The following is a 12,381-nucleotide window of genomic DNA, read 5'->3' as shown; positions in this document are numbered from 1 at the left end:
CCTGAATTCTGCTTAAATTAGTCCAGCAATCTTTATTTTTTTTAGATACAGAGAGCTTTTGGAGCAGGGAGAGCTTCAAGCATTGTCAGCACTTCATTATCTTTTGTTTATTATAGATGTCAGTTGTTTGGTCATCTACTAGGCAGAAGGCTTTCGTTGTCAGTTTGATCCCATTGTGTGTTTAATTATTTATAGTGTGGTTGACAGAGTTACTTAGTAAGTGATGACTTTTTTCATCTTCAGCACACTATCCCACTATATTCTGTGCTAATTCCAGTGAGGAAGAAGACTATCACGATCTTAACTTGGAGCATGTGATTTGTCTCCATTCTTGTTCACTGAATGTGATTCTTACCAAATGCTGCTCACGGGGAAAAAAAGCTGCCAAATACAATACAGCAGTGAGAGATAACAGCTCAGCTTTTGACAAAGAACATAAAATATTCAGAGCAGTATGGAAAATTTGAGAAGCATACGCTTACTCTCCATACTTTAATATTATAACTCAAAGATCACATAACCTCAGAGTAAAGGAAGTAATCATTTTTTTTCTGAAAACCAAGTATTCCATTGCCTTACCCACCCCTAGCCACTGTTGTGTGATTTCAGAATGATAGTATGTAAGTTGCAGGAATTTAGGGGTGCAGTAATGAAAGGTTCAGGTGGATCTTGTCTCTGTGTACGAACATAGTTCATCTCACTGAAACTTTTAGTGAGAGTTAACTTTTTCAGTGAGTTAGAGTTAGAGTTAATATATTTGAATTTGGCAAAAGTCTTCAGTCTAATGACATGCTCACCCTTAACTTTGCCAGGAAAAAGTGAAGCGTGTACACTCCTATTTTGGCAGGGGTTGAGGAGTCTTGCATCATCAGTACTCCATTATCTTTTATTGCACTTAGCATTCAGTACCTTATGGTGGTTGATTGTGTGATCTTCTGTATGCAAATCTCACTAAGGTATGTTACTTGCAGCCTTCTTAAGAATTGCACAGAGTATCGGACTGCACTGACATATCATATATATGCAAGTCAAAACTTTAATTGCTGTTATTCTTTCATCAGTTTTACTACAAAAGATAGCTTTGCAATGTAACTCCTCTCTTAAGACATTAGTGTTCAGTACTTGAAGTGAGGAGTTATTAAATTCACTGTTTGTAACTTTTGTTATTGCATTTAGATTTCAGATTATACAATGCTTCCAGATACAGCAAAGCTCTCAGAAAGGTTACGAGTCTGTCTACAAGAGGGAGATGAGAATCCCAGAAATTTCACCACCCTGTTTGATATGTCTCTGTTCAAGTTGGACACTGCGGCACTGCCAAATGTTATCAAGTTAGTATGTCAGAGCCTGTACTAATAGCAGATATTGTTTTTCAATACAAACTTGTGTATGTGTGTGTTATGTAGGAGTGAGGGGGTGCTGTGTAACCTTTATATTTTAGCAGTTCCAGAAGAGAACTTTATATCAGTTTTCAGTATTTCAGTGATCCTGTCTTCAGAGTGCTGGATGGATAGTCAACTGGCAGTACATTTTCCAGTAACACTGTTAAGTGGTTATACACAATTTTTGAGTTGTCTGTGTTTCTGTGCAAATCCTCAGTAGCTGCATTGAGAGTGTACCAACAGAACATTTCCAGGCAGTTGTAAATGCACCCCAGTAGGCATCTTTTAAATACTTATTATGTTGTTTTGTTTTGTGTCTGTGATACAGTAACATTGACTAAACATTCTGACTTGTCCAGACAGTTTTAGAAAATTAATGGGTACGGGACTTAAGAAACAAATGAATTGGTGCTTAGCGGAATTTGACTATTTGAGGGCAGTAAAGCACAGCTTCAAAATATGAGCTTAAATCTAACCATTGTCATTCACAGCAGTTATGTCAAAGAATGATTTCTGGTCTTATTGATTCGATATTCATTTTCACACTGGATATAATTATATTAATCTCTCTGAAGATATTAGTTTTTGTTAAATTATTTCTGTAATGTATGAACACTTTGAAGTGGGTTATTATCCAAATGTCCAGGGAAATGGCTCTTTCTTTTAACGTTTTCAGGAGTTAAGCTAGACAGAGATGTAGGTATGCCAGATAAACCCCTGGAATGAAAACCTGGCATTACTTTTAGGGATAAGCAAGCAATAATGTCCAGGGGTGTTCTGAGGCCTGACTAACGAGGCAGAATGCCTCTACATCCTTGGAAGGGAGCTATTTCCACAATACCTAAGCTGCTTAGAGTTTGGCGACTTTAGCTAGAGGACTGGAGTGCATCTGAACTGAAATCAAAGGCATCCACTGAAATCAACTAAAAAATAAGTACTTTCAAAGTCTGCTTTGCACTTTGCGAATTGTATTTATTTACTCTGCTGCTTAATGTTTTTACTGTTTGTGCTTGTGACTGCATTTTATTCTGCACTTTGTATCTGCAGTACTACTGCCTTATATAACATAGGCTAGATTCAGACTTGCTGAATCTAGACTGTTTGGAATTTCTGTGCCAGGAGCCAGCCATCTTACATTGAGGGCCTCCCTGCACCCTTGTGGCAGAAGTGTGTAGCCCAGGACCCATCTGAGTTGGGGATTGCTGGAAAAAGACTCAGTTTTGGGCTTTCCTATTTGGTTAGTTTGTGTTAAAACTCTTTAGTTTCTTTTGTATTGAAGCCATGTGTTCACGTCGCTGCTCACCTTTGCAGTGGGGTTTACTGCTGCTGTGTATAGAAGCAAATGCCTAGAAACTACCTTTTCCCTAGATGTCTGTCAGTAGAACCCTTCCAAGCTTTCCTGATGTACTGCACGCAATTCAGCTGCGCACTGCTGGCAACTCAGCTGAGCACTGAGCAGTGTCACCACATTTCTTCATCCCTAATCCTCAGTGGAATAAGTTCCCTTTTTAATTAGTCAAGTTAATCCTAGGGGAGTGTCACCACATTTCTTCGTCCATAAACCTCAATAGAATAACTCCTCTTGTTAGTTAGTTGAATAAATCCTAGAGCAAAGGCTGATCCAACACACTCACTCCCAAACTAGTATGTACGGTTTAACCGGGTCTATACTGAATGTTCGAACATTCAGAATTTCGAGTTTCATATGGTCGACACCATATGATCAGATTTTTGAATGCTCGAACATTGTAACCGAGATCTTCGTAAAGCGTGGAATGGGAAGATTTCCCTTTTCTGCATTGTAGTGCGATCTCAGAGTTGGTATATTTAAAGAGCAGGGGGTGTGGGGGTGCAGGGGTGCTTGCCCCCCTGCTTAGAGCATTCTGGTAGGTGTTTTGTGTAGTTTATTTTTTTTATTAGATATTCGAACTTTTGAAAGTTCGATCATATGGTGTCAACTATATGACAGTCAAACTTTCAAATGTTTGAGTATCTAATATAGACCCTGGTTTAACCTGCTACAATGGGCAGTCAGTTTCCCAACATCTCTCTATCTAGTCTGAGTGACATGGGCATCCTGAGGCAGTGTAGTAATTGCCTCATGTATACTGACAAGCACTTGCTCCTAAAGCAAACAAATACAGTATGTGAGAGATGTAACTATACCATGAAATTGGAATCAACCCTCTCACGTAACGATAAACAAGACATCAAACAGGCTGTCAGCATACATACCTCTCCCAGTATGCACACATCTCCTGTCTCACACAAATTAAGGTCAAGTCACATAAAACCACATACACAGAGGTACTCATTAACAGCCTACCAAAAGTCCAGAGACCTCCCAAGCACAAACAAAACACACAAACTGGAACACAAACAGACCCCACTACACATAGCAACACACATACAGGTATCTCAACAAATAAGCCCCTAAGGGAAAACACCTCAAAACCTAATGTCTTGTTCATAGGCGATTCCATAGTGAGACATACAGATGTCCCCCCTCACCAGGCTGGACAAGGAGAAAGTCACAGCTAGCTACCTATCAGGTGCCAGGATCCATCAAATCACACACGCACTCAAGTGACTCAACAACAATTACCGTTATGACTCTGTCATACTACATGTTGGGGTGAATGACTTGCGACGTAACTTCCTGGACTATATGAAGAGAGACTTGACAGAGCTCTCAGGTTGTGTCCCAGGCAGGTATGTCCATAGCACTAAGTAACATTTTACCTTCACCGAGGATGATGCCACAGTACAGACAGAAAATGATTGATTTCAGCAATGGGCTTAGCTTCTGGTGTCAATCCAGGGGGCTCCAGTATCTGTCAGCCTGGCAAGACATGGTCGACAATCCATGCTGCTTTGCCAGTGACAGTCTTCACCTGTCTCCTCAAGATTTTCGGGTACTGGCAAAGATGCTTCCCTCCCCTATAGTGCCTTTTTTAGGCAATGTCAAAACAACAAAATTCCTGACGTAAAGAAATCAAGGTTATGCTGCTTAATGCTAGGAGCCTAAACAGAAAACTGCACTCCCTGGAAGCACTCCTCAACTTGGAAGATGCTTATGTCTGCGTGGTCACTGAAACTTGGTTCAAGGCCACAGAGAGCACCCTGGCTGTACAAGGCTACAATACCTTCCATACGTTCAGACCCCAAAACAAGCATGAAAGAACTAAAGCTGGAGATGTATCCTTTTTTATTAAATCCAAATATACCTTGAGAATGGTTAAACAGTATGACTTTCTGGAGCTACTCCAGGTCCAAATAACTTTAGGTAAAACACCCTATTACATCATTGCTAGCTACAGGTCCCCCGCCATGAACCAAGAGAAGCATACTGCCTACCTGGACTTGCTTATCCTTCCATTGATTGAGCAGCATACATGAGCACAAATGCAATTGCCCTGAGGTTCCTGGACTTTAATTCAAATGCTCTGGATCAGTTAGTCAGCACCCCTACAAGGGGCTTGAATGTCCTGGATTTGATACTCACCAACATGGGGGGGTGGGGGGTCACTGCACTACCCCCTGTGTGTTGCCCTCACTGGTAAGGTCAGACCATAAATCTGTCTTGTTTGAAGTAAAGATCAGGGCTGACACCCCCACAGGTGCAAAACACCTGAAAATTTTCTCCAAAGCAAATTTTAGCCTACTAAGCAAAGATATAAAAAGTTTCAAACTCCCTGCTTACGCAGCCAACAATGACTGCTATGCAGATGAGTACACAAATGCTCTGTACAAACATTTAAACAACTGTATAGACTCTGCTGTACCTGACCGGATCAAAACCAGGTCCTCCTGAAGAAACAGGCCACCCTGGTGGACAGTAAGTATAAATAGGTTATGTAACAAAACACAAAGAAACTGCTATCCAAGAACAAGAGGGGACTTGCTCAGCTGAGGAACAATATTCTCCATAGCTTGAACAAGCAAATCAGATGTCTTGTAAAATCCTCTAAAGCTAATTACAAGACTAAACTAATATCTCTAGCTAAAAACAGTCATAAGGATTTCTTTAGCTACATCGAAAATCTTAAAGGAAATGCCCAGCTATGTGCCAAACTTATAGTGGGCAGTACCACTCACATGGAATCTGAAGAAATTGCCAACTTGCTGGCAGACAGATTTTGGAGCAAACTTTATTCCCCTATCCCCACTAGACATACCCCAAAGCATCCCTGTCACCAGTCCTGCACCTAGTATCTGCAAAGAGCAGGTCATATCTGCCCTCTCCAAGGCCAAAAACACGGCCTCCATGGGACCAGATAACATCCAAGACTGTGTGCTAAACCATCTAAAACAAGACTTAGTGGAACTGCTTGGCACTCTCTTCAACCATAGCCTGAGCACTGGCTTTGTACCAGGAGAGTGGAGAACAGCAACAGTAAGGGGTCTATCAACTGACCCTGGGAACTATAGGCTCATAAGTCTAACCAGCCATATCTGTAAGGCCATGGATAGAATCAACATGAACCTTATCAACAAGGACATAGGCAAACCTCCAAACACTTGAACCAACTGAGTTTGGCTTCATTAAAAGCAGGTCTTGCTTATTAAACCTGGTAGACTTCTTCAAGAATGTCACCAAAGCCCTGGATGAAGTCAAAGTAGTATATACCACCTGTCTTGACTTAGCCAAGCCTTTCAACACAATCCCCCACTAAAGTATCATTAAGAAATTCTCCAGCTGGGGATAACCCATACATTACTAGATGGGTAGCAGACTGGCTCACCGAGAGAGCACATGGTGTCAAAGTTGGGGATTCTACCTTCACCAGTAGAAAAGTTACCAGTTGTGTGCCATAGGTGTCTGTGCCTGGCCCTTTAGTATTTGGAATCTACTTCTCAGAAGTCCAAGCGAAAATAGATGACATGTGACTAACCAAGTTTACAGATGACTACAAACTAGGTACAATCATTGAATCCCCCAATGTTAACATATTACAAAAGGAATACAGCGATACACAAACCACAGTAACCAAGCACAGTATCACAGACAGTCATAGCACAGACTTCACAAGTTTCTCTGTTAATTAAAACCAAGTTTGTTAAATAAATACACCACTGTTATTTGTAAGATTAAGTGCTTTCGTCCTGTATAAAATAGGACTTCATCAGAACCAATTTCCATCTAAACCAACTTAATTTATATAGATAAAAAATAAAGAATTAAAACATTGATTCTTAAAGTTTTGTGACATTAAAAACAAGACAAAAGAAACCTCCAAAACAATCCATTTGGATAGGAAAAACTTCCAAAACTCTTAATATGTACTCAACAAACATTTTGAATAATAAAATAAAAAAAAAATCCTTACTAAAAACATTTTTTTAAAAAATGCATGATAAAAAAATTTATTTAATATAGACAAGCCCTAACTTTTAAAACATGTTGTAGGGAAATGTTTTCATTTAGCCCTGGAAAATGGGAAGCATGTAGTCTCAGCTGCCATTCAACTTCTTTCTCCTCAAATCTACTCCAAAAATTCCCTCCCCTAGGGTTAAGTTTTAATTGTGCCAATTATCCAAAACAGAAGTTTTTCTAGCATGGACACATTGTGGAGTATTTATATAATGCATTATTTTCATTTTGCTTGTTAATCAGATACTGATTCTCATATATTCTCTTATAGAGACAGCTCTCAGATTTACCTATGTAATCAGCTGGACACCCCATACATTTAGCAAGGTAGATCAAGACACTTTAGAGCACAAATAATTTTCCAAGATCAATGTTTCTTGTTCTAAAATAAAAGGGCATTGTGCACATGAACCACACTTCCTAGTCCCCTTTCTTTGAGTACAAAAACAGTTATGATTTGATGACACTCTCTCAAATTTCTCTTTTAAATTAGGGCCTGTTTTATAAATAAAGGTGAGTTCTCTCCCTAACATTTTGTATAAAGGGGGTTACTCTTTAAAATATATCAATTGTTGACTATATTTTTAACCTTTCTCACCATTGGTCCACATTCAATAACAAATGCCCTCTCACACTTAGCTGTTTTGGGCCTTTCTCTGGTATTAATGAGCCCAATACTCAATAAAGGTTTGTATTTCGTACCCCATTGCATCTCCACATAACCCGTAATATCCTCTACTAGCCTAGGGGGATATCCTCTTTCTAAAAACATATTACCTACTAATGCTAATTCCCTAGGCACATCATCTGCATGTGAGGCCATTCTGACTACTCTAATAAATTGCCCATTGACAATGCTTTTCTTCTGACTAAGCGGATGGCAGCTAGGAAAATACAAATAAGAATTGCTGAAGGTTGGCTTTCTGTACACCACAGATTTAAAACCCTTTCCGACATGACTAATATAAGTGTCCAAATAGTTAAGTCCTTCTTTATGATACTTATAAGTACATTTCAAAATGGAAGAATTAAGATGGTCCACAAAACTGACTGTCTCTCTCTCTCTGGACCCTTTCACAAAATGAATATGCTGCCCAGGAATCGGATGTAAAGCTTTACGTATTGGAAATAATTACAACCAAAAACTCTATTAGTTTCACAATCTAGTAAAACTAAATTGGCGTATAATCTGGCACAAGAGGAGCCCATGGCTACACCTTTAATCTGTTTCTAATACTCCCCTTCAAAATACAAATAATTGTAATCCAAATCAATGGCCATTAAGTCATAAATCAAGTTAATTTTCTCTTTGGAAAGGGTGGTAAATCTAACCATACTGTTATAAAAACACTCCATTCCCTCTCCTCTAGGGATTGAGGAAAAAAGGTCAACCATGTCAATGGTTAAAAACATAATTTCTCTCTTCCAAAATTCTTTTTTAATCCTACCTAAAAAGTTCCATTTGTCAGTAATTATGTGGTTAGTGTTGTCGAAAACTGGCTTTAACCATCTATCATGACATACCCCAATTGGGTATGACTTAGACCCCCATCCAGCCACTATGGGTCTAAAAGATGGATTTTCCCAGTTCTTATGAATTTTAGGGATGCCAAAGATTGCGGCAACAATTGGATTGTCCTCCTTCAAAGTGTTGTAGATGTCTAAAGAAATCCTCTTATCTAACAAACATTCTTCAAGGAAAGAAGCTATTATTTGATGACTTATGCTGAAGGTTATGTTTCTTCATCCCTTAATATATCAAATATTGCCTTAGAATAAGAAATCGAATCAATCATTACAATACCCCTCCTCCTTTCCGGTTTCATAGTCCGTATTGTTTTGTCATTTTTGAGTTGCTGAAATATTTCCTTTTCACCTTTACTTAAATTAAAATACCTCAACCTTCTGTTATTGATTTCCGCTTGTAACTCATACAATTCTTCAGTTATAGCCTTCTCTAAAGTATTAAGGATGAGGTGTAAAGGGAGATTGAACAAACCATTTCTCCTCACATCTGCTTCCTTCAATTTAAGTTCATAATTCTCACCTTTTCCTTTTTCATTGAAAAAAAAGTCAAAGAATTAACAAGGTCAAATCTTTTTGTTGGAACAAACTTCAGTCCTTTCAAAAACAGAAAAATGATCCTTACAGGTAACATTTTTAGTAAAATTGTAAATGTGAAACCCTTTGTAAGTGTGTACTATACTATTAGTTATTGTTATCGGGGGGGTCCAATTTTTGCCTTGTTTCCACCTGTTGACGGCTGGAGGCTGATACTACCCCTGCCCTGAATCGTATTGGCCTCGACCATCCTCTACTGTCCTCCAAAGTTGTCGATGGGGAAAAAAAACCCTTAGGTTCCTGTCTTTCCTTTCTAAAAAGACCATAAGGTGTGCCTCCATTACCTTTTCCTCTTGGGGGCCAATTTATTTTTATTATCAAAACTAGATGTTTTAACTGGGTAAGCCTGGTTTTCAGCATACTGTTTTGAATCCCTTTCCAAATTCCTCATTTTTCTTTTAAACACAGTTGTACACTTCCTTTCAACAAGAATTGTATAACCCTTCCCATTTCTGAAAAAATTAAATAATTTTTATGTCAGTATTCAGTTTCTCAATGTCTTTAATTAAATGGCACAAGTTCATATCATAAGTTCATTAAGGGACCTGCCAACATAATGTTTAACAGTTTCTTCCTGCCCATCATTGCTCAAAACTCCACCAGCAAAATTATAGTTGATGAGTATAAAGTGTTCCAAATTGACATTGTTCCTTTTAATAGTCTCAAAAACATCCAGAGAGTTAACAGCTACATCTCCAATCTTAGTTTTAAGTGAATGGATAGGGTCGTTCGATGTATATGAAGAAACTGGGGCTGAAACAAAAGCAACATACATTTTTTTTTGGGGGGGGGGGTTGGTACAGTACCTTTTGGACACGCTCCACTATTCTGTATATCCACACAAATGGTGCTGCATAAAGTCAGTTCTTCAAACCTTCCATGTCAATTGGGTGAAATAATGCCCTCAACAGCTCTGGCTCCCACACCTGGAATTTCTATATCTTGTTCTCTGTGTTCCCCATTCGGAGCTAACACAGAGGATCCAATCAAGTTATGCCCCTTACATATTCCTTTCTCCGACTGGCATAGAAGCTTCACCAAACGAGTCAGCTCGCCCTTAACAGTTGCCAGCTCTGAATACACTCTGGTGATCTCCTTCCATTGCACTAGCGAAAAAATGGAGGGGATCCCATCTAAAGAGTCCATAATGACTGCTTCCACAAGTAAACACAGAAACAACAAAAAGAATTCAGCGATATACTATCCGCTGTAACCAAGCACAGTATCACAGGCACTCAAAGCATGGACTTCACAAGCTCCTCTGTTAATTAAAACCAAGTTTATTAAATAAATACCCCACTATTATTTTAAGGTTAAGCGCTTTCATCCTGTATAAAATAGGATTTCATCAGAACCAATTTCTGTCTAAACCAACTTCCTTTATATAGATAAATAATTATTAAAACATTGATTCTTAAAGGTATATGACATTAAAAACAAGACAAAAGAAACCACCAAAACAGTCCATTTGGATAGGAAGAACTTTCCAAAACCCTTAATACATACTCGACCAACATTTTGAATAATAAAATAAAAAAAAAATAAAAATTCTTTACTAAAAACATTTTGTTAAAAAAATTATATGGTAAAAAAGTTTATTTAATATAGACAAGCCCTAACATTTAAAACATGTTGTAGGGAAATGTTTTCATTTAACCTTGTAAAATGGGAAGCATGTAGTCTAAGCTGACATTTACTACTTTCTTCTCTAATCTACTTCCAAAATTCCCTCCCCTAGGGTTAAATATTAATTGTTCCAATAATCCAAAACAGAAGTTTTTTTTTTTTTTAGGATGGACACAACTGTGGAGTGTTTATATAATGCATTATTTTTATTTTGCTTGCTAATCTGATACTGATGCTCGTATAGTCTCTTACGGAGACATCTCTGTTTTGCCTACATAGTAGGTTGGACACCGCTTACATTTAGCAAAGTAAATCACCCCTTTGGATTGACAATTCCCTCTAATAAAAGGCACTTTAGAGCGCAAATCATTTTCCAAGATCAACATTTCTTCTACTATAAAAGGTCATTGGGCACATGAACCACACTTCCTAGTCCCTTTCCTTTGAGTACAAAAACAGTCATGACTTGATGATCGTCTCTCAAATTTCTCTCTTAAATTAGGGTCTGTTTTATAAATTAAAAGTGGGTTCTCTCCCTAACATTTTGCATAAAGGGGTTACTCTTTAAAATATTCCAGTTGTTGTTGACTGTGTTTTTTAAGCTTTCTTGCCATTGGCCCATATTCGATAACAAATGCCCTCTCGTACTTAACTGTTTTGGGCTTTTCTCCGGGAGTAATGAGCCCAATACCCAGTAAAGGTTTGTATTTCTTACCGCATTACATCTCCACATAACCCCTAATATCCTCTACTTAACTAGGGGGATATCCTCTTTCTAAAAACATATTACTAACTAATGCTAATTCCCTAGGCATATATTCTGCATTTGAGGTCATTCTAGCTACTCTAATAAACTGCCCTTTGACTGTGCTTTTCTTCTGACTAAGAGAATGTCAGCTAGAAAAATCCAAATAAGAATTGCTGAAGGTTGGCTTTCTGTACACCACAAATTTAAGACCCAACCAATTTGTGAACTAAATAAAATAATACTTGCAGCCCTGTGTTTGGATTCATTGTCTCCAGTTGGAGTTTTGGTGTCGTTTTTGTAATTTGTTTTCAATTTTGTGAACTGTCTTAATAATTCTTCCTTTTTGAAATTTACTTATAAGTATCATAAAGAAGGACTTCAGTAACTAAAGCCCAAAAACTTTATTCACGAATTCACAATACAAAAATAATAAAAGTCAAGGTCAGGCGCTTTCGTATTATCACTTCTTCAGAACAAATTCATCACCACAACTCAGCCTTATATAATAAATTAATTAACCCTTAATTAGGTCCAATCACCTTTTTAAAAAGACATACAAAAAATTCATATAGCATCCTAAAAAACAGTGTACAGTATATCTGATAGTATTCAAAAGAGACAGAAAAATATACATATTTTTTAAAAAATAAAAAATAAAACAGGTGTATATATATTAATATATAAACCTGAAAATTAACGTTTTAATGCCCTATATTTTAATTCATGTTTAATACTGACATGCTCATTTAAACCTGGGGTTTCACTAGCATTAAGTCTTAATTGCCATTTAACTTCGGCCCTCAATAGTCTATTATTCCAATCACCACCTCTAAAATCATGTCCTACCACTTCTAGTATCCCAAACTTAAAACTATGACAAGGGAACATTTTAATATGTTTGTATAACGCATTTTTTTCATCTTTTCTCTTAATACTATAACAATGCTCATATATCCTTCTACTCAACTTTCTCTCAGTTTTACCTATATAGAATTGTCCACACTCTGAACAAAGGGCTAGGTAAACCACCCCCATAGTATTACAGGATCCACTCATAAAAATAATCTCTCTATTATAGGGGCCCAAAATAGTTTTAGGAACATCAATAATAAACTTACAATAATCGCAAG

At 37.7% G+C, this 12,381-nt stretch overlaps 1 protein-coding gene across 1 annotated transcript in view; it reads left to right on the top strand.

Annotated features, from left to right (window-relative positions):
- IFT52 (intraflagellar transport 52) overlaps positions 1 to 12,381 on the top strand; it is a 906,963-nt gene that overhangs the window by 773,085 nt on the left and 121,497 nt on the right. Inside the window, exon 10 of the mRNA XM_044090140.1 lies at positions 1,177 to 1,331. Coding sequence (XP_043946075.1) covers positions 1,177 to 1,331 — 155 coding nt within the window. The remainder of the gene's footprint in view (positions 1 to 1,176; positions 1,332 to 12,381) is intronic.

The sequence above is a fragment of the Protopterus annectens genome, chromosome 12.part0, assembly GCF_019279795.1.
Source record: "Protopterus annectens isolate FY-2018-M chromosome 12.part0, PAN1.0, whole genome shotgun sequence".
NCBI lineage: Eukaryota > Metazoa > Chordata > Ceratodontiformes > Protopteridae > Protopterus > Protopterus annectens.
The sequence above is the reverse complement of the archived record's forward strand: the minus strand, read 5'-3'. Positions and strand labels throughout refer to the sequence as shown.